This window comes from Meleagris gallopavo, chromosome 1, assembly GCF_905368555.1.
Source record: "Meleagris gallopavo chromosome 1, MGAL_WU_HG_1.1, whole genome shotgun sequence".
Lineage (NCBI taxonomy): Eukaryota > Metazoa > Chordata > Aves > Galliformes > Phasianidae > Meleagris > Meleagris gallopavo.
The window spans coordinates 83,299,437-83,322,444 of NC_139404.1; the positions used below are offsets into that span (position 1 = coordinate 83,299,437).

Here is a 23,008-nt window from a genome sequence, read left to right on the forward strand (position 1 = left end):
CTGTATTACAGGCCTTCTCAGAAGCAATTACATATCACAGTAGTTTGAGTAATAAAACCCCAAATTATAAATAGTAACAACTTTTCCTTATCTGGGAATGTGTCTAGGATCCCAAATATGGTGAACCAATTTGTAAACTGGAGAAATAATGAGTAGTAGGAAAAAATATTCCAATGGTTATTGCCAAACAGTTTTTCCAGAGGGTTTCTGCCTCTACCTGTACACCAAATTCACATCATTAAGATGTAGAAAGAACTCCTCAGCCATGCCACATTCAGCTCAGTTCTTTGATTCTTGGATGTGATCTCTTCAAGTCATTCTTTACTTCCTGTTTTTCCATGCCTATGGCTCCTCCTAGATGCGTGTATTTTCAGGGAAAAAAAATCTTAAACCTAAATCCATAGGAAATATCGCTGCCTCGACCCTAACCACAGCCTGTTTTACCTCTTGCTGCTCCTATAAATTCCTCAGCAGTTTGCACCCTTCCGTCATCTCCATTCTTAGAGGGTATCCGCCCAGCCCAATACACCACTGTAAACCTCTGAACTTGTTTGTAGCATATCTATGCATATGCAACACACAAGCAAAGTTACCAAAGGACAGTGCTAGCACACTTACATTCTCAATCTTGCAGGAAGCTTGTTCAGAACTAGGTAAGGTATTTCCGCATATCTGTGCAAGGCACTATGGAGTCAGGCTCTCTAAAGAAGAAATCATCATTCCACTGCTTCTGTATTGCACCCTGTTTGTCATCATGGTTCATGAGAGAGGCCCCTCAGGCACTGCACAAATAAAAATAAACAGTAGCAACAGACCCTATTCTACACTGCTAAAAAACACAAGTACACTTAGTTGGCTGTTGTGAGATATGGTTTCTCCTATTCTATGGTTAGACAAGGTGATTTTGTGGTTCTTTACAATACAACACAAAGGAGTCTCAGGAGAACACTGTCACACAGAAGGCTATGCACAAGGGACAGAGACCAGTCCAACGTTCTTCAAGGAGAGATGGTTTGCTCAGTCAGAAATATTTTCTCCTGTGAGTTTATAAAACCTCAAAAGCAGAAGAGAACCGCTCTAAATGAAAGTAAAGCATTTTATTTTAATAACACTTCTTTCTCCAGCTTCCTTGACCATTGCTTCACCAAGAATGTCCCTTTTCCAACATTTCTCTACTACAAAGGCTTCTTTGGAGAATAATAGCACATTTTCCATATGGAACATCTTGTTTTGCTCCTTTGTTTGTTTGCTTAAAAACCCCAGCCACCAACAACACCAAAATGACAAAAAATAAAATAATTTCCACTTGGAAGTATTCTTGGCTGAAAAACAAATTAAGTACTTCACGCACACAGCAGAAAGATTGTTGTTTCACTCTGCTGGAATTCTTTATAAAATCACTTACATCCTCCATATGTAATAAAATGTCACAGCACTTCACCTATATTTTACAAATATCTCAGTTAAAATGCCATGTAAGTTTTGTGTTAAGGTCTTCAGCGTGCTTTGATCATTATTATTTTTACGGCCATTTTCAGATTATGGAGGAAAATTGATTTCATTTAAAAGACATGGATTATTGTATACACTGGAGAGCAAAGGGACAAAATAAGGTTATGCATCATCTGTAGCATTTTCAGAATTTCCCACACGAGTTACACATGTAATTCCCATGTAACTTTAATGAGACTGAGAAGCCCATATAACGTAGATGCTGTCCCTTGTGCCAAGTAGGTAGGTACCTGGAAAGTCCCTGACACATTAGTTACAGGCTTCTAAACAAGCCTCTACTAGCCACAGATAATCTTTCTTGGTGTTGTTCTTTGTGCTCAATATATTGGGACACAGGACTATCTAAGGCATCATGTGCTGCAGACATCCCAAATGGACATCATAGTTTGTCTTCCATTTTACCCATTCACCCAGGGAGCTTCACTACCACAGAGTTCAATTCCTGGTCAAGGCCACAAAACAGGGAAAGAAACTTCACTCCAGTCAAGGCATTTAGAGACTTTAAAGGACCTATTCTTTTAATAGCTACCAATTTCAACTGAAATTAATACGTCAAATATTAAAAAAAAAATCTTCTGTCCCGCTCTCAACATTTGTGGTGACATCTGCTTTTTTCCCACTAGCATCTGATCAATCAGAACTTCAGGAAGCTTTGTAATGCCATCATGTAAGACATTATCAGCCCAACCCTTCAACAGTAGTTTAGGCACACTGCAAACTGACTACTGATGAATGCAGTTCACTAAAATTAGAGACAGTGAGTGTGCATTATCTGGATAGGACAATATAAAAATTTGACACCATTTGTTAACCAACCTCTGTGCCTGTTATGCAATTTTTGCCATTAACACTTTAAAAAAAGAATAAATAAACAAAAAAACTCTCAAGGCTGCAGAGCTTCTCCTATATGTGACTACCTCTTTGCTCTGTTTTTGTAAAGATATTCGCATTTGCATGGATGACCGATGAAGGGTTTTCAAATTAATAAGTCCCAAAAGCTCCTTTAAAGCTACATTTAACAGATTTTTAAATTCAAGTTCCATATTAGTAGAGGGGATTAGTGTCACTGTTATAAAGATTACTGCACATTAGTATAAAGACCTACAACAGAATTTTGACTCAATGCCACTGAAACAGAGCATAGTGCTGTATGGGAAACTCTTACTGCACTTACAATAGCTCTTAGTACACTCAGAAATGCAACAAATCAGGGGGAAAAAAAAATAAAAAATCAGACCCGATTCATTATGTTTATATATTTAAAATAATGCATGCAGTGCTTTACAATTATTTGTTCTTCCATAAACATTGTTGGCATTTCAAAACTTAAGCAAAAAGTCTGCTCTGATTAATCTGCAGATTAAGTTGTATTTTTATGCTAAATGCTCAGTTACTTTTCACCCAACAGACCAAATCATGACATTTGCTCATATATGGTTATTCTTAGATGCATGGAAAGAAAAAGGAAAAAAAAAAAAAAGAAAAAAAAAAAGGAAAAAAAATACCCAAGAAATTACTCAGTTAAAAGCTCTCTCCATCTGCCTGGAGTTTTATTAATAACCCATCACCATGGTATCACAGCATCTTAAGGAAAATAAAACAGACAGATAGTTGCTAGGCTTCCCAACCTTGAAGGATAAAAGGGAATGCTTCTTAAGTAAGAAGGGGAGAAACTGTTTTGGTCTTCTTTCATTATCACTCTTGAGGGCAAGGCAAAGAGAGAGAGATGGGCCTCGGTTTGTGCTCTGCACGCTGGAAGTATAGTGGCCATCACTCAAATGTGTCATCCATGACCTAATTCTCTGCACTATCGCTCACAAAAAAAAGCAGAAATCCAAGCTGTGGAGGGACAGAACTAAGCACAAGGAAAGCAGACAAAGGAATGTACTGCTTTCTTCAGCACTCCAATTTAACTCTCAAAAGGACTTTTCAGTTCCATCACCGCTTTCCCATTTACCTTAACCAAATGTGCATTGTTCCTCTGTTGTGGGCCAAGCCCCAGGCCCAACCATAACACAGAGCTATCCTCACGAGCCCCTGGCCTCATGTTGGATATGTGGCTGCAGGAACAGCTGGAACTGGGGAACAGCTGGACAACAGGGCCTCTATCCAGAAGTCTCTGCAGTTTCTCAGAAGTATTTTAAAAATTAGAGAGTTTGAGAGTTCTATCTCTTCATGTAACACACAGGCTCTCTCCCTATCAATAGTGGCAGAGGAAATGTCTCCACCCCCCTGCCAGGTTTAGGTTCTAGAAGAGACGGTCAGTGTTGTACATGCTCATGAACATTATCTGCATCAGTATGTGAAGTGAGATCAAAACATTCTATAACACCAGCAGATGTGTAGTACATTGAAGTATCAGGTTGAAAAGCAGTAGAACACATGTGACGGACAGAGTTTCCTCTCAAAAGGTAGTTACTGCAAGGTTGCTCGTGCATGTGCAAAAACAACACACAGTTTGGAGATTACAAGAGTGTGCTTCCTGCTTACAAATAATTACTACCTCAGCTGAATTCATTCTAAGGCTGAAGAGAGATGCAGTCAGAAGTTACACCTTGAGTTGGTACCTACTCAGCTGAAGTTCCCAGTGAGCAGGAAAGCGTGACAGAACCACTGTGTTCAGTGCCAGGAAGAGACACCCAGACTTAAAGGCACCCCATTCTACCAGCTGTGACAGGTACAGTGAGTGGTTACACCACTTCTTCCACTCTCCTCCCTTTCTGTTCCACCTTTTAAGGTGAGAAAGTGAATAGGGTTACAGAAACAACAAACCACGAAGGGATGCAGCAGATTCATCTCCAGCACCATCCCCTTAAGTTCCCAGCACTCATTACTTTCTTCTCATGTAATGTTAACCCAGCAGAAAGACTGTGCAGCTTGAGGCAGGAAGAAAAATGAGAAGTCTTCCCTACCAAAAGCTGTGCATAAAGCAGAATGCCACAAAGAACAGGCAAGCTCCAGGCTTCCCATAGGCTCTGCACAGCTCAAGAGGTTTCCTTCTCAGAAGTACTTTCATTCCTGAGTGTTGTTTACTTAGTATTTGAGAAGGAAGGAAACTGCCCTTTAATCACCCCTCTCAGACTCATGTTACCACATGCTAAAGCAGAAGCCCATCACCTCCACCAAACATAAAATGCTGTATTTTGCACTCCTAGATGGCCTCATTTTAAAATTCTTACAGTTAGGGGAGATGTTCAGCCTGACTGATAAAGGCAGGCCACAACAAGCCTGAACTCCTTTTTCTTTTTGTAGCTCTAAGGGGGCATGATTTCTGCAACACTAGGTTGTACATTACTTGGACTCCTCCTTTTAGAGTGAAAAAGAAGCGTAGGTCAAGGTAAAAATCTCTGGAAACAAACAGAATCAGTCTGATTTACCCCCTGCCTGTCAGGCCGGGTGCATTTTGTCTCTGTATTCAGAACATATACAACTAATTCTATTTTCTAGAACTGCAATTGTTGATTGATGAGTCATCTTTCCTGTAAATTTACTTTTTAAAGTGATTTTGGCATTGTTCCTTGAAATTCCTTGCTGGCTATGTAATGGAAATTTTGACCTCACACTCTGGTTTCTTCAACATCACAGATACTGAGATTATGAATTTAGGAAGACCATGCAGTTGAAGGAAAGATACAGTGAAGAAATCTGTAGCTTAAAAAGAAAGCAAGCTGTACTAGATAAACTATCAAATAAATATTTAGCTATAAGGCCATTAGGTTATGTTCATAATAATACAACAACTCATTTATCATAATTAAGAATTCACTTGGGGGGAGGAACGCTTCCCTTCTTCTCCTCCCAAAGTTGGTCATGTGGCCAAAGTTGTTGGCAAGCGAAACTTGGCATTTATCAAAGTTCAGTCTTTTTCTTTTAATTACTGTCTGTCCGTATGAGTTTCAAAAACATCTTGTAATTAGTAGTTAGAAAACAAAAAGCAGAAAAATGTAAACCAAAAGAGAGCAGAAAGGAAACAAAAGCACCAAATCATTCATCCATTAGATGTTGTATTGCATAGGGTAGCATAACTCTTCTAACTGTAATCAGCAAGATGAAGGACTTTTTAGTTCCCCCTCCTTTCTCCATTTAGGGGCAACACAGAAAGTATAAGCCAAAATTTCTCAGATATGCTAAGCTGAAAACACATGCTATACAGCTTGAAATTTTGCATTTAGCGCAAAAAGAAAAATTAGATGTGTCTTCATAGAAAGAACCGAATACATTTATGAAATACCCCGACTTATCTTAAAACATCATTTAATAAATGAAACAAAAGCTCCTCAATCCACTCAGTCTGCACTTCGCTAGCAAGAAACCCCCACAGTATTCAGAAACAGATGGAGCCTCCTAGTACCTGCTAAACTAAGAAGTTGCGCATTCATGACTCATGCAGCCTAAGCCTGGTTAAAAGGAACTGACATTCATGTCCATCTTCCAAACATTAAGTGGGATTGCCAAGAGACATGGCAACACAAACTTGAAATCATGCATTCTTGGAAAAATTCTAAAAGAGATTTCTCAAGCAAGAACATCATTATGGTCTCTGGTACAGTTGTGACAGACGGCATCCCACTATCTCACCCGTTTATCTTCCACCAACAATCAGTTTTCATGAGGCCAACCAAAGGCAATGGAACATGCAGCAATGAGCTCTGTTGCTGCTCTAACCATGAAGTAGCCCTCAGTAGTCTCCTCACAGACTTCAGTTAGACATCGACCAACTCAAATGGCCAATTTAAGTCACGAGGAAGGAAGCAAAAGTCTGAAATTCTGAAAGGAGTCATTGCTCTTCCCTGCCAATGTTGCACACTTTAAACAAAAATTGCATACCCAAGGATAAAGTAGGTTTGACCACATAGACTGGGATCTGCCACCATACTGTCTGCACCCCAGGGAGCACAACAGCTGCTCTGAAACTTGCAGGCTTGTTTGTTGCTATAATGAAGGGAGTTAACATCACAACTGAGATATAAGGTCTCAAAAAATACCTGTTATGTTGCTGAAAATTAATATGCAATCACATTTCTTGCTCTTGGCATAAATTTAATTATGTTGCATTCTTCCCAAAATACATCATTTTGATTACAAGGAGGGAGGATCAGACTGTCAATTCATTTGCTCATTTTACCTTTCTGATCTCAGCAACTAACTAATAGCTCCCAAACCCATTTTTAAATGCAAAATGCTCTTCAAACTTCCAACAGAGAAGTGTCTATGAAAATAAACACTTCAGCTCAAAATCTAGGGGTCTCTACCTAGATTGCTTGATGGCCCTGAAATGGCTGTAAATGAATAAATTAACACCTGTGACTGAGAGTAAAATATGGAGGATTTTAATACATACTACTGTTATGGGACATAGAAGGGAAATGACCAAGAGCTTTCTTCTTACATTGATTGATGCATTTCAGAGTAAAGCATTTCCAAATTCTTCCAAATTATTCTTTTCCGCTTCCTAGGCAAACTTTCACTGATTAAAATGCAAGCCATATACTGGAGGGTGTCCATTCTAGTGATGAACATTCAGATATGTCAGGCAGAATATGGGAAAAAATACTTAGCATCTGTATAGTTACTTGAGCTGCTGGGGAAACTTGCACCAGATGTTCCTCAACGTTACCTCAGCTGCCTCCCAAACCACTATCACATCTGTTCTCTTCCTTACTGAACGCCAGTGTTATTAACTGGAACCATACATAGTTTACTCCAGGGAGGAACCTTAACATATCATTTATAAGCCTGCCAAGTGCCACATCTCTATTAGAAACTGAAAAGCTCAATAAATGTAACACGTTACAATCAGCAACAGGTTATGCAAATGGAGCAGGAAATAAATTTTCCCCTCAAGCTTCTCTCAGTCATTAGAAAAACTCAGCAAATATCAGAACAGCCTCATTGTTACAACTAATAGTATCTCCCAGTTGATTGTGTGTGAGACTACATTTTAAAAACTTCCACTCAGCTAATAAATTAGGTTGCACGTCTAGGGGAATATCCCGCTATCAACACAATCACTAAAATACCTGAGCACTCTATTGTACATAGGAAGGGAGAAAAGGATCTGGGCCAGGAAAAGGCCTGACACTGAAAATGAGAGGGGTCTGGACATCACACGACTAAGGGTAGGTAGAAAGGTGTTCCTCTACCCAGTGACATATTTACGTCATGCGTAAGCATGCTTGATTTAAGTTGAGTAACAATCTGTTACTCAAGAGGATAAGACAGGTTACCACAGGCTAGTCAGAAAGCACTCTAATTTTGGCTAAAGAAAAAAAAAAAAAAAGGAAAAAATTGTCAGCTTTGTTTTCATCCTCATCAACTCTTCTCCATGTCCTCCATTTCAAAACCACTAACAATGGAGGTTCATGGGCTGGTGGGAGAGGAAGGCCATTGCTCTCCAAGGGAAAAATGGAGGACATACAGCCTGGGATTCTGACTGGGAATGTTTAGAAAAGAAGAGGAGCTGGGCCAGACTATATTCTAACACTGAAACAGAGAAGATTGGCAACACAGGGAAAAGGAGTATATTCCTACTAAGATGCTAGTATTAGCAAGTATGAAAAATAAATAGGGAAGAGGCAAGTTGTCAACCTCAAATGGAAACACCTTTCCACTCTCACAGGACACTAACAAGAGATGACAATCTGCACTCACTGCTTACTAAAGCACACCTATTGTACCCATTCTAAATGCAAATGTAAACTGTTTGGGGAAATGGGCTTCAAATGTCTACAGTTAAAAACAAACAAACGAAACAACAAAAACAATTGAAATTTCCTAACACTTGCTGTTTGAAAACTATTCTTTCTCCTTATACAAGAAATTTCTTCAAGCCTGTTGCTGCATTTAACCAATTTTTGTAAAATATTCTCAACATCCAAGAGCTTCTTTGTAAGGAGATAAGCTACACAGAAAAAGTAGCATAAAAAAAAAAATTAATTACATGATTGGATAACTTGAAAAGTTATTTAATATATAGTGAATATATAATCTATCCACTGCTGGAAGTGAAAATATTTTCACAAATACAAAGACTGAAAGAGCAAAAGAAATAATGGGAATAAGAAGGAAAAGGGAAGAAAAAGTACCGTTATTAAATGCATTACCAGGGAGAGTAAAATCCTTCCAGGCAAACCTAGTACTGACATACTCTGTTGTTCAGTTACTGAAAACCCCTCTGCCTATCACCATTGGTTGCATGAAAGAGTTGATTACACTTAGCAATAGTGAACATACTGCACTTGTATCAGTCAGAAGGAAAAAAATCCACCACCATACAAATCAAAACTTCTTATCCTAACATTCTCTATTCTGGAGTCTCAGAAATTATCCTAAGCTTAAATTCAGACATAAGATGTAGTATCTGTGTAGGATCTAAAGAAGTCTGAAAGGAAATCTCTTTCTAAGACAGCAAGTGTAATCCAGCTCATCTATTAACCTCAGTTACCATAATACAAAAGTATATCTAAGGAATTAGTAGCTAATTGTTCCAAACTTTTTCAGGTTATTCTCTGGATTTTTTACTTTCAGTCCAAATAATTTTTCTAGTTATCTTCCAGGTACACTGCACTACACCATTCTGTAGGATGCAAAGAAAAATACAATCGAAACATTCTAAAAGCAAATTCCAAGTCACCACTATGCTCCAGCTATTGCACTGTGTGATCATGAGCAAATCTCTTAACCACATTCCCTCTGATAATGGAGAAGGCTCCAGACTATGAGAAATGTCTGTCAGATCAAAAAACCTTTAAACAGCAGCTTATATTTATCAAACAGAAGGTTCTACAAATGGAAAGTATGAAGGCATATGCAATGCTCTAGCTGTGACTGAAAAAAAAACCAACGTAACAGAGAACCACTGCAATCATGAGAAGTGGATATGTTCCAATATAAAATGAAACCCCTATTTCCTGGGTATAGTTCTCTGATTTGTATGACACACTTGATAAAGACTAGGTCTAGAGAACAGAAAAATAAATCAGAAGTCCATACAAGGGGGATCACATAAAAGCTGATAACAAATACAGGAACAATAAGGTTTGTAAGAAGAGGCATCTTTAAGTGTATTTAATTTCTACAGCTAAAAGTTAAGTTTTCAGGTACCAAAGTCCTTCTTCAGGTTTCAGTTACTTTTATACAGAAAGGTATAAAAGGAAAATAAGCATTTTTCATAACAGGAAGAGATGTAGAAAGGGAAAGCAAACTGCGTCAGATCAGGATGCAACCAAGCAGGCACAGACTATAGTTCTGGCAGATGGAACGAGGAGCCCTTGTGTTTTAATTTGGGTACAATAAATCATGAGATGTTGCTGTTTGTTTGCGGGAAGAGGGATTCTCTCCTCCTTGAAAGAACCCAGTGGATATATCCATAGAGTCATAGAAACATTAAGATTAAAGAAAACCATTAAGATCATCTAGTCCAACTGTTTTGCTCTGCTCCTGCTTGGGTTGGATTCAGATGAACATGCAAAGAAATCAAATGCTACTCTACTGCCTAGCATAATGCTCATTCTACCTAAATTATTGCTCTCCATGGAGATGGCAATGTTAGAGTTTGCATTAGCTTCTTCTGCAAAATCTTAGTTCCAAATGCCAAGACTCAGCAACAGGGACAACAAGAGCTTTAATGCTGATCATGGCTCAAACTGTAAGACAATTTATTGATAAAAGCAAATACTGTTTAATAGCATACAATGGCCAGCATTACTGCCAGTAATTAATTACTGCTATGAGCTAGTTGGCCTACAACAAGCATATGGTAGAAAGAAAGTGACATAATGATTAGCCACTGTGTAGAAAATAAGAGGGAAACATACTAGTCACAGTTCTGCCTTTAACATCTACATAAAGTAGGTATAGTCAGGTTTTACATAGTCTGCTAAAAAAACATCCAGAGCCTGTACTTTTACAGGATCACTTTTCATAGTGATTCTTATCCTTGAGACCAAGCAAGCAGGTGAATAAAAACTAAGAAAGTGGAATGATGAAATGTGGAAGAAAGCTCTCTTTATTCTTGTTTCTCTTCTTCTCACCTCCTTGTGCATGAAAGAAACGCACATACACAAAAAGGAAAAAGTACATTAACTAATCACAAAGGCACTGAATAAAATGAATTAAACAAGTATTGTTCTCAAAAGCACAGCACAAGCAAAGAAAAAGGTTACTATACTTCCCATAATTATCTTACAGCATTTTTTTTTTTTAATTCAGGTGTACTCTTCATTGAACATGTAAATATAGAGAACAGAAATAAACATTCTCCCTCTCATGATTAGTCTAAACAATTAAAAGCATCAGAATTCCTATCACCCATTGTTTTTTCCAAGCGCTCATCCATACTGCACATTTGGCAATAGTTAAAAAGAAAATCCGGGTTAAATAACATGATTCAGATGTGAAAAGACTGACAATAAACAGAATTTTAGTACCACTCAGTCACAAAACCAGCAAGCTTTAGTACTGCGTGTCCACACTAGGAAAAATGAAACTGTTTCTTCTGAGAACAACATGGTTGGTGTTTAATCTGTGTACCCCACAATGAAATTTAGGGGAAATCTGTTTTTCTGAATTCCCTTGTTCCATTAACTTCTAAAACTACTTATATCAGACATACAAAATAAAGCATAGCTAGAATTTTATAAAATGACTTCTTAAAATTTATTAACCACTTGTTCCAATTTTAATAACACCATCTAAAGGTGTTCTTTTTCTTAAAAATGCTCACAGAAGTACAAACAAAGTCACTACAGAGTGTTCTCAAAGACTGTGCATCAGATGTCCTCCGACTGATGCAAAATCAGTTCATTGCCAGCACGTGACTTGACGCTAACATCATTGATAGGCCTACTTCGAGCACCCGGGCAGCTTCAGAGCTACAGGAAGAAAACACGAAGCACAGTAACCTCTTCTACGTTTTATAAGGACCTCATTTACTTCTCTTCATACCCCTACACTAAAGTGTCTCTTGATAGTTCCCATAACCATTACTTCTTCTACAAAATGCATAAAGGAAGAAACTACTTGGTCTCACCACATTTCTGAAGCATTACAGGCTATGGTGGACAGATGAATTTAATGTCTCATACACAAGTAGAGATGACAAGAAGCCACTAGCAGATGGTGATTTTAACATGTCTGAGGGAGGCCTGCGTGCGCTTAGTCATACTGTTCACAAGGAAAAGCAGCTCACTATGGATTTGCTGCCACAAAGATGCACAGTTTTCAGCAAAACCAAAATTTAAAGCTGAAAATAGGTTTCAGAAGAGAATTAGAGCAGAATGTTACCGAAAACAGCAAGATGTGGCCAAGAGAGCGTGACTATATGCCTTGATCCTGTGATCAGAGTGTGGCTAATGGCTACAGCTGGAGACAAGATACAAAGCTTGATGGACACCAGCCTGATATAACACAGCTGTTCTTCAGTGCTTAAGAGAAGTCAGATATGAAGAAATGACAGTCTTTCTTGGTTCTTGGACAGTTTAATCATATTACTAATGGCGTGATCTTCTTATTGCTTACTAATTTAATAGCAGTTCTTTTATTGTGAATGGATGTGGTTTATCACATTCGCTACAGATACAGATTTATAAAGTACTCTAAATGACAGTGCTGTAATTGCACAGTGTTTACATGAAACCTGAGTAATTTAGGAACATCCAGAGTCCCTGCTCCTTTACGCTAGTCACCTCTATTTCTTCCTCTATAAACTTGCCTCCTGTGATGTTGTTGGAGGTTTAACTAAGGGATGTGAATCATTTTAGTACTGACTCCTAAATTCAAGATATAACCAAGAGTCAGCTGAAGTTTTACTCAAGTAAAACTGTAGCTATATTTGAGGAAAAGCAAGCTTTCCACTACATCGGTCAAAAGCAGTCTTGCAAAACACCAAGATCAAAGCTGTGCTATTTTTAATTTCTGCCAACAATTGCAGCAATCTGCCTTTAAATGAACAGCCACTTATTTTGTTAAGTTTAATACAGCCTGCACACTGACCTGTGGCATCGTGGCTTCTCTGCTAACCACACTCAAGTTACTGAGCTGCAACCCAGCAGTCAGATGTAACCATCTCTCTGTTCTAGCATTTTTGTGTGGCGCTGTTCCTCTTGATTTTTGGCACTGATATCAAGAAAACATATTCAAGCACATGTTATTGAAGCAATTCTTTTTTACATGATGATAAACAGCTTTACATTGTAAGAGCAAAAGGAAAAGGAAGCTACTAAAGTACTATGAGCTGGAAAATACCACTGCTGTCCATCTGGTGACCCCTGGCAACTCCAGGACTCACAGTAAGCATGCTCCCTTCCACCTTTCTGTTCAGTTTCTCATGACAGTCATCATAACCTACTTGTCTTGTCTAGCAAGTACAATCGCTTCATCCTATACTGCAGGTTACAGATCCTCACTGAGCAATTTCAGACCTGCAGCTTCTCTCTGAGTTGTGAAAATGCTTGTGAACGTCCAGCTTTAATGACAAGATGTGCAATGATCATAGAATCATAGAATCCTTAGAGTTTGAAGGGACCTTTAAAGGTCATCTAGTCCAGCTCCCCTGCAATGAACAGGGACACCCACAGCTAGATCAGGTTGCCCTTGAATGTCCCCAGGGACGGGGCTTCTACCACATCTCTGATCTGTGATGTACCTGTTATACTTATCTCTCAGAGGCAAACTGTTCTTGTAAGTTCCAACACCTGTTTCAGCAAGTAAATGTCATGTAAGAGCTGCCAGAAAAAAAGATAATTAAATCTACATCAGTCATTTATTATACAGAAAAGAATTAAACTGCTGTCAGTCATATGCTTCTCAAGGTCTGCTTCTGTTTTGGATATTGCCAGATCCATTAAAGAAAATGAGGACAAAGCCAGTGCGTGTGCATACATGCACACAGACTCAACCAACTGTCTGATAATCGGTCAGTCCACTGAAATCTCACAGTAACATCCATTTCAACTATCTGCTAATTACTATCTGCAAAAGAAACTATATTAAGATTTTGTGATCGATATGAAAAAAAAGACATGTCTGTGTTGTTAAGGCAAGACACAACACAAGCAGCTCATCTGAAATCTGCTACTTAGCTTCATTTCAGCAAAACTAAACAAGACAGGTGGTCTGCTTATCACTGGATTTCAGCTACTGTGAAAAGCTTCTCAAAGGGTTACAATTAACAGGAAGTGGAAACTTTTTGATTATTGAACTACATACCATTTCTGTTGAGGTTATGTTACAACTGAGACCTTACAGGACCACGTTACTGAAAACTAGAGAGCTGAATACTCAATGGATTAAGGCTTCCACCTTATTCTAAATGGTTAAATTTGTTTTCAGTTGGCAACCTTGCCAGGTCAAAACAAGCAAATGAATATGTATTTTTTAAAAACTAGGCTCAGATATCAAATCTTTCCACTACACATACCATTTGTTAGCAAACTCGCACATACTTTCCATCCATTTACTTTCACTGACACCAAGCACAGAAAGAGCATGAACTCCTTTCCCCTCTGAGCAGCCTTCTCTCCAATCTTCATTAGCTACACTGTGATGAGTTACAGGACAACTAAAAGCACTTACACGCTTAAAAATGATATGTTAGTCAACAACTGATTATATTAAAAATGTGATACTTATTGCAAATAACCTTCAAAAAGAAAAATTCCACGGCTGTTTATGAGTCTTTAAAGCTGCAATCCAGCTTATATATACATAATTAAAGGCATAGAAACAGAGTTAGCTTTTATGTAATGAAGGCTCCTCCTGAGAAGCACAGCTTTGCGATGACTCGAAATGCATTATTCTCCACCTACACAAACCTGAAATGCTGCAGTCATCACCAAGGGCAGCTCACCAAGCCTCTCCACTAAAACCCACAGGAAGACATTTTCACCTTCCCCTCCCACTCAGAAATGTTCCTTATGGCTGTAGGAGAAAATGGCGCCTGTCCTTCCCTCCACAGCTACTGCCTCCCAGATGCTGCTCCACTCCATGCCAGCTACAGTTTATTAAGTGTCTCCAGCCCAAGGATGACATCTCAGCTCTTTCACTCTCATTCCCTTCCTGGTTTGCTGACAAGCTCTATCCTAGACATGAGCTGCCTGGACAACTCCCCCCCCCTCCCCCGTCTCCTGCACCTTGGTCTCTTTACTGTGCCAGAAGAGGTTGGAAGGACAGACCAGACCCTGACCTCACTCCCAGACCTCCGTTCCTCTGCAGCCTGCCATGCCAGATCAGGATCCTGGCAGGACAAGGAGCTGCTCACTTCTGCAGAAGTGGGACCTCCCCTACACAGAAGCTCAGAAACTCTCCTGTGAAAAGCCTTCCATTTCCATTTGGAATGGACGTGGGTTGAACTAAAGCTAAATTTCCCTGTTCAAACAGGACACAAGCAGAAAATGCAGCACATACGGGTAAAACTGAATATGTATAAGGGTTTCTGTTCCTATTAACTACTTATTACCTGCAGGAACAAGCAGTGCAGATTCCCCCTTTTCCCCCTCCCCTTTTTCTTCAATTGCAGCATCGAAAGAAAATTAAGATCTTTTAAAGACAGAAATGAAGCATTTCTGCTATGGAAAGGCATCAGCATCTGGACACCTGGCAAAACACACAGTTCAATACTGACTGTACCAATTTCTCAACCCCCTTAATGTAAGCATGAGAATCCTTGCCTCTCTTCTTATTTACCAATAACATTTAAACAGAAGAGTGTTTAAAAGTCCATTTCAATAGCTTTTACTCTTGTTACATTGCAGCAAAATGCTTTGATCTGGGGGAGGGAGGAAGAGAGGAACAGAGAACATCTTAAGTTCACAAAGCCAAAAGCCAAGATGCACAAAACTGAAACATTCCGAAGTTAAAAATAATCATCTTGAAACTGCATGAGCAGAGCTGTAATTTTGAGCAGTACAGCATGACATCATGGTTTATATGGGGCCAGCTCAATAAATCAAACTGTGCCTAATTAGAGATCCTACTGAAAATCTACATTATTTGGACAAATAATTAAAAGAAGACAGTCTGTAACACAAGCCAGATATGTTTACTAAAATATGTTCTTTTCAAACTTTTAGCTTCACTACTGCTTACAAAGCTTTCACATTTAGTAAATTATAGACCCCTAAGCTTTTATTTCAGTCTGACTTCACTTTCAAGGAATTCTTCAATTAACTTTACATTGCTTTAAGCTCTTCATCCAATGAGAAAACAATCTGTGGTTTCTTCCTTCTTCCAGTGCCAATGGCTGCCCTCCATGTTTGACTTACAGACTTACTGTCTTTTTAGAGCCAGGTTCTGTTTGTCTAAAACCAGCTAGTTGTCATAGCATTTTGACAAGTCTTCTGTAAATGGAGAACAAAACTTTGTGGTGGGTAAACTGCTAAGAATAATGAAGGTTGTTCCAGCAATCTCAACAGATGCGTGCCAAATTTAAGGGACACACAGAAACAAACCCAAAGCTGAAAGCATCTCTTTCTCACTCCAAGTTTTTAATTCTATAATTTCTACTTTCCTCCTCTAAGTTTTCTAATTTTTGTGCTTCTTCTCAAACATAGAAGCTGTGACGTACTCAAACATTTGAAGCCTAAAAGCTGCTACTGCTATCAGACATTACAATCAGTACATGGTCAAGACTCCTCTGGAACTGTTAGAAGTACTGTGGAGACTTTAACTAATTATTAACTGTCTGGATAATGCTACATCAAAAGAAAAAGACTAACTAAAAGCAAGAAGCAAGCAAAAGGGATGAGATTCTTCACTAGCCCGAGCTTACAAAGTTTGTATCAATTGTTTCAGTTTTGGATTAAAGAAGCAGAAGAGGAGAGCCCTCCTTTGTTTCCCTTCTGACACTTGACAAGCTGAATTGATCAACATCAGAGGGATTAGAGGAACTGTTAAGACAATGACAGAAGAGCAAAATGATTGAGTCAATAAAATAGGGCTAAACAAAGAGTATATAGGAAGAGATGAGTCTATTATTTCGGTGTCCAAATAATTTTCTTCTATATAATGTCACCTATGTGCAGATATGGAAAGGGTATAATTCTATTCATTACTTACAAAGATTTTAGGTAAGTTGCTCCCAAAGATTTTAAAATAATCAAACAATATTAAACATCATATGCATAGCATGGAGATGTTTTTAAAAACATGGAAAATGCAACTTCCCCAGCCATAGCCACTGTGAGCAGCAGGGAACACATCTTTCTCATCCCTATTTGAATTCCTTGTTACAATTAAATGCTTGTAAATTACAAATGATCTTTTAAATTTAACACTGCTTATGTGGATGGAAATATTATGACTGACCTCTGCTAAATGCGAGCATTTGAAGCCGCAGCCATTTGAATTCCTCTATGTTCTCAGTGTGCAGCAACAGATTTCTCAGAAAAAAAAATCCCCTTAACAACTATTTGGACATACTTCTGAAAACAACAGTGAAAATTAAAAAAGCAATGTTCCCAAAGAAGTATCTATTTTTGCAATGTGTGCTTTTAAAGCACAATTCTTATGGAATGAAATACTTCAGTTCTCTTGTGTAAACTTGCACAGATTGTTTGCTATTGATCCTTTGAGTCATATTTTGGCAGTAAACTTATATCTTTCTAGAAAATATAAGTACTGTAGACCAAGTGATGTAATCTACATCTATATTTAACTCCTTTTTACTTCTTTTTTGTTTTGTTTTTAAAAAGGAAAACTCTGGAAAGGAAAGGAAAATCAAAGGCAGGAGAAGCAAAACAAAACAGAAATAAGAAAAACAACACAACATGTGAAGTTAAATTTGTATTTTAAATTAAATAATCTGGACTTCAATTTAATTCCCAGTTTGTGAGCCTTGTGATCATGAAAACCTCCAGAAGAAATGGATTGTTTGTCTGTAGGAACACAGGTCTTTTAAGTCACAGAACAGAATTCAGATAAAATAAAGTAATGCTGCCAGCATGCAAGACATAAGCATAAAGACTTCCTTCCTTTTCAACCAAAGCAAAAAGTCTTCTCAAATTAGTGATTCCTATGGTTTCTTCTGACCTGATTCTTCTTTCCTCCCTGCCACCAAACTACAGTCTTTAAAAGAAAAAAAATATATTAAAAAAAGAGGGAGGGAAAGAGGAGTGAGAAGAAAATTGCATGTAGCAAGACCATTCCATAAGGCCTGGGCTTGCCTCATGTGCGTGCCATACATACATGAACTATATGCTGATGTAAAATGCCTCTTCTACATTTTTACTGTCCAAAGCAAGTGCTAGAGTGCTAGAGTTCGTGTCTTTTGAGGAGTACATAACACTGCACGCCGTTTTCAAGAGAAGTAGGAATAGCCTATGGAGGAGTGTAGCTGACACAGGGAAACTAATGCAGCGCTCTTGATTGATAAAGCTTTGTTCTGCCTCTAAGACACAAATGTGATAAATCTTTAACCAACAAAAGAGACTGACAAGAAAGAAAAGACTGAGCAAGTCAGAGAGAAAGAGCACACGAGCAAGGGTACAACAGTGCGTGCAGGAGACAGAATACATGCATTTTGCTCATTCCTGCCATAAACTAACAACCACTTCCTAAGGGCCTCAATCTCTTCAAAACCTGTTTACTCTTAGAAGAACACGATCAAACCAATGGATAGAGAACACCTGGCAGGATCATATCTTTTATCTCATATGCCATTTTTTTCTTACTTCACTGAAGCAGAGACTCACTGATGCCAGCTTTTTTGTACCTTTTCCTTACTCCTCCTCCCTCATGCCATCTGTATCACTGCCTCTCTACTCTCCTCTCCTTGTCACATTGCTTCTCACCTCTTCCTCTTCGCCAGCTGGGAACCAGTGGTGTGGGAGCAGTTAGGCTGAGGATGAATGCCATCCATGCATTTCTGGGAAGCTACAAGCTCTGTTTCTTGGCAAAAGCATCTCATACTCCAGAGTTTACTTGAGAACATCACTTACTGCCTTTCTGATGGAACAGCAATGAGAAAGCATATTTAAGATTTGAGAAAATTAAAATTCATGCAACTTCCACTGACTTTATTAACCCACATAAAATCTGTTTCAATAATAAGCAAGAGATTTTGGCCTTGTGTAATAGGAAGGATCAGACTAGATGATTGTGGAGGGCCCTTCTCACTTCAAATTGTGACAATACAGATGCCAGTGAATTTTAAAGATTAGAGGTCTTATTTCCCAGTATGAATTACACTATTTCTTGTTTTAATTTTGGTCTTCCAAAAACACACAAATCCCAAAGGAATTTATGCACACAGCAGCCCAGAGTCTGCCTTTAGATACTGTCCAAATGACACAAAGTTTTGACCGAGGAGATAGCAGTACCTCTGTTTCCATTAATTCTCTATTAAGTATCACAGGATTCAAAATGTTGATTTCCAGCATTACCTCATGCCTGGGCCTCTCACTGATTAATTAAAACTGTATACGTAAAGGAAAAAGAACAAAAAAGCAGAACTGTAATGAAACGAACCAACAGTGTCCCTGATGAAAGAAATGGATTGCTGTTCTCAACTCGTTTCCATAGGTTGATTGTGAATTGTAGCCAGACAAGATCTCCTTTTTCAAGCTTCCAGTAACTGGCAAACATGTCTAATGCACAGGAAGTCGTATTTATAGTTCCATTACTCTCCACAATATACCAATTCTCTGGTAATAAGAAGTTGTCTCTAGGCCTGCTAAATGAAAGATCTTCTTAATAGGAAGCTTCTAAAACTACAGTTAGGAGTGACTGTGAAGAAAAAAACCCAGTACAGTACAAACCCTGCAGCATCACTAGATGGTAAATTTAGACATACCAGACTTGTGTTTTAAAAAACAGCTCTGGAATCCTGCTATTGCAAGTCTTGTTAATTACTCCATTGAATCATGATTTAAGTTACAGTACATGTTTAACTTAGCTACTTAGTATGTTACTTTTGCTATCTAACTTTAAATTATTTTGGTGTGAAATAGGTAAAGAAACTACTACTACATAAGCTCAGGTAGAAACCTGGGCAGGGCCTCGGAGCATGCAGACACTGAACAAAAAATCTGAGGCACTTCTTTGCTAAAGGAAAACCTATTTCATACTTGCTCAGAGTACTGCAGGTGATAGTCAGCAGCTTGCTTGTGTGCTGGTACTGTCACCTTGCATATAGAAAATTTTTAAGTAAAAACCCAAATATCCATTTGAAGTTTTATAATTCTATTCCAGCAACTGTATCAGCATATTAAAAGGGTTCAGCACTCAGCCAGAGATTATTTTTTCTTTCCTCCCAACCCCCACTTTAATACAAAGAAAAATAATACCATTACTAAAGGAAGACAGAAAAATAGATTAATACTTTACCACAGGAGAATTTCTTTGAAAGCAAAGATCACTACAAAAGTTGTTCTTACCTAGAGATGAAAGGAAAAAAAAAAAAGAGAAAAGAGAGAGAGAGAAAAAATAGGATTAATAATCATCAGTTGGAACACTGCACCTTCACAACACAAAGAATCCAGAACAATATTTTACAGACATCATGACAGCCGTGGAACAAATCTAAAGAAAACAAGCTACACCAGAACAGGAAATTGCAATTTCTTTGAAACAATAATTAACCTTAAGAAGGAAACCACTACTAATATAAACAAACAAGTAATAAAGGAAACCGTTTTACCACAGGGAAACCTGTCTTAAAGCACTGCGACAAGGGAATAAAAAATGAGTTTGCCTGAAGAGATGAGTTTCTGAAGAACATGTGAGCAATTCTGCAGTAAGAAGCGTGCAGACAAAGCCATCAAATTTTAATTTTCAAATTTTTAAAGAGGAGGCAGTACCACCTACAGAAATTCAGTAGCCTCCAAATAGAGGACTTAAATCTAAAGTGAATAAAATCTCACTGGGAGGAATCTGAAGGATCATCGGTATTCACTAACAGGTTGAATTGCTTTCATAACCATAGCTTTTGATGTGCAATACTTGTTATTTTAAATAACTAGAGCTAAACTAGTTGTCTTGGTGACTATTTTATAATCTTAAAAAAATGTGAATCAGAAATGAGAAAATATGAAAAATCAGAAACTTGATTTTTTTTTTCCTATCAGAACAAGGCAAGTTCAGTGTTTTCTCGGGACAAACATGAATTGAAGGTAGCTTTCATTTTTAGAATTTAAATTAGTATTTACTACACCAGAACTGCTCCTTAAACCTGAAGTATTAATTTCACTCTCTTTTCTTGTCTGTGGTTCTTAAATAGTTGCAACAGAGCAGTAGCACTCCTGTATTTACTGATATTCCAGTGGGAGAAAAGTCTGTAGGGGCATAAGGAAAGCTGTAACTAAAATAAACACTAAAAATAGAACCATTTTTCATTTCAGATGATATTAAGTAAACTGTGTGCAAATAACAGTGTTTCATATATTGTCCTTATTTGTTCTTGTCTATCACACTGGTTCTCTTTGTGGTTTCTTGTATTTGGCAACAACAACATAAACAGAAAAGCTAGCAACACAACAAAAGTTTAGCAAAGGGAATCATAATTTGATTTTAAAAAAAACAACACGCAAACAAAAACAAAACAAGGCACAATACAGCAGTCAGCTCTGTAAGCAATGGAACCAGCATAGTTTGGCTTCCTGAGAACTTGCATCCTCTGAAAATCTTCAGTAGGCTTGCAAGCTCACACTGTAGATTTCTGCACAATGGAGCACTAAGATCTCTCTTTTGTACCTGGAAAGTCACTGTGATGGAACTCACTGACACTTAACATCATCAAAATCTCTTTCTCAAGTGGTCCAGAAGTTACTAGGAATTACTGGCATACAGACAGATAAAAGCCTTTCTTCCCTAGAAGAACAAGCTAATTGACAGAACAGAATTCTGTTACAGAATTCTTTTGTTCAGTTTTTACAAAGTGGTATTTGACTACGAAAAAGCACTTCCTTGTTCTCTGAACCATCTTAATATTATTAGCATTGTTTAAATTTGTGACTTCATGTTATCTTTCACACATGTTTACGAGGATTATAAAGATGTTTTATGAGAAACATCTTTATAAGATGCTAAAATAGATCTACGGTCAGCAAATCCCAATACTTACCGAGAAGGAGATTTTGGTGAAGGAGGAAATGGAAAACATTTGTTACAGAGTTATGAAACACAAATACACCCTCTGCTGCATCACCATCACAAAGTGAGTTTTTCCTCTCTCTCCTAAAGGGATTTGGGAAATGGAAATTTCCAAAGCAAGACAAATGGCAGAAAATAACATGTACAAACTAAGAATGTCAGAGTTACATGCAGGAAGCTTAATAAGAGATTACCTTTGGAAACACCTCCTAAATGGAAAAATGGTGCAGCAGCTACTGTGAAAGAAGAGGGAAAGTCAGGCCCTATCAAAAAAATAACAAAATTGCCCCGACTCCCAGGGGGAAAATTAGAGAAAAAACAAAAGATCGCTGGTGGTAAAATGATGTGTTTTTCTCACACTGTTAAACCAAAGGGTAACAACAGATTTGGAAACCTTCTGCATTATCCTGCAGTTGCCTACTCTCCTACTTGACAAGTGATAACCAAGAAAACTCAAATGGCCAGCAGCCATTTCCTTGTTTCTTTTTAACTCAGAGATGCCCATATGCTTTTTGGGTGCTGTAATGAAAGATTTCTCAAATGATGAATGGATACTAAGAATGCATTCCATAAGTAGACTGAAAGAAGCCCTTCTGTTCAATTATCCCTCAAAGACAAGGTGCTAACGTCCAGTTTAAGAAGCTTTATGTAGATGTTCCGTGGTTCTGATACAACTCATAGAATCATCTAGTTTGCAAAGGATCTTTAAAATGGCCAAGTACAATCACTAACCTAACCTACTGAGTTCCACTAAACCATGCCCCTTAATGCCATGTCTACACATCTCTTAAACACCTGCAGGGATGGGTATTCCACCACTTCCCTGGGCAGCCCCTTGCAATGCTTGAGCCAAAGTCGCTTTTGCACCAGAAAGCAACAGCAAGAAAGGCAGACAGAAGGAGGAAAAAATTTTAAATCTTTGCTATTTTGATGACTTAACAGGGCCTTTTCTGAATATGTAGGACTCTAATGCTGGCCTCTTTATTCATATTGATTTCCGGCAAAGCATAAGATAAAAACTACCAAGATACCAAAAAGACAATACAAAGCATTTGGAGAATGCACACAGAAACAAACCTGAGATAATTTGGAAAAATACCCGTGATGGTGACAAGCACAGTCATTGGGCAAGCAGCCTGAATATTGACTACAAACACCTAACAAAGAAAAGCATGAGCAAAAGGCACATCAATCCTCACATAAATATAGATTTAGGTAATTCAATAAATAAGACAATGTTCTGGCCTTTTGACTGACTTACTTATTTTGGCTTGGAAAACTTGTTATTAGGTTGCCTGAGCCAGGCCCCTGTTGTTCACATCTGCTTCCTGCTTTTTGGGCCTTTCCGCAACCAGGACTTCCACTGACCTGGGGCTGGACCTAGCCCAGCAGCCGGACAGAGATCCCTTCC

General features: G+C 38.2%; 1 protein-coding gene across 2 annotated transcripts in view; it reads right to left on the bottom strand.

Moving 5' to 3' along the window:
- Positions 1–23,008, bottom strand: part of CMSS1 (cms1 ribosomal small subunit homolog) — a 228,431-nt gene that overhangs the window by 93,943 nt on the left and 111,480 nt on the right. The window contains exon 1 of one of the 2 annotated variants that reach the window (XM_085238469.1): positions 18,300–18,424. The exons of the other annotated variant lie outside the window; for it this stretch is intronic. Coding sequence (XP_085094595.1) covers positions 18,300–18,363 — 64 coding nt within the window. The 5' untranslated portion in view covers positions 18,364–18,424. Of the gene's footprint in view, positions 1–18,299; positions 18,425–23,008 lie in introns of those variants that run through there. 2 annotated transcript variants of the gene reach the window in all.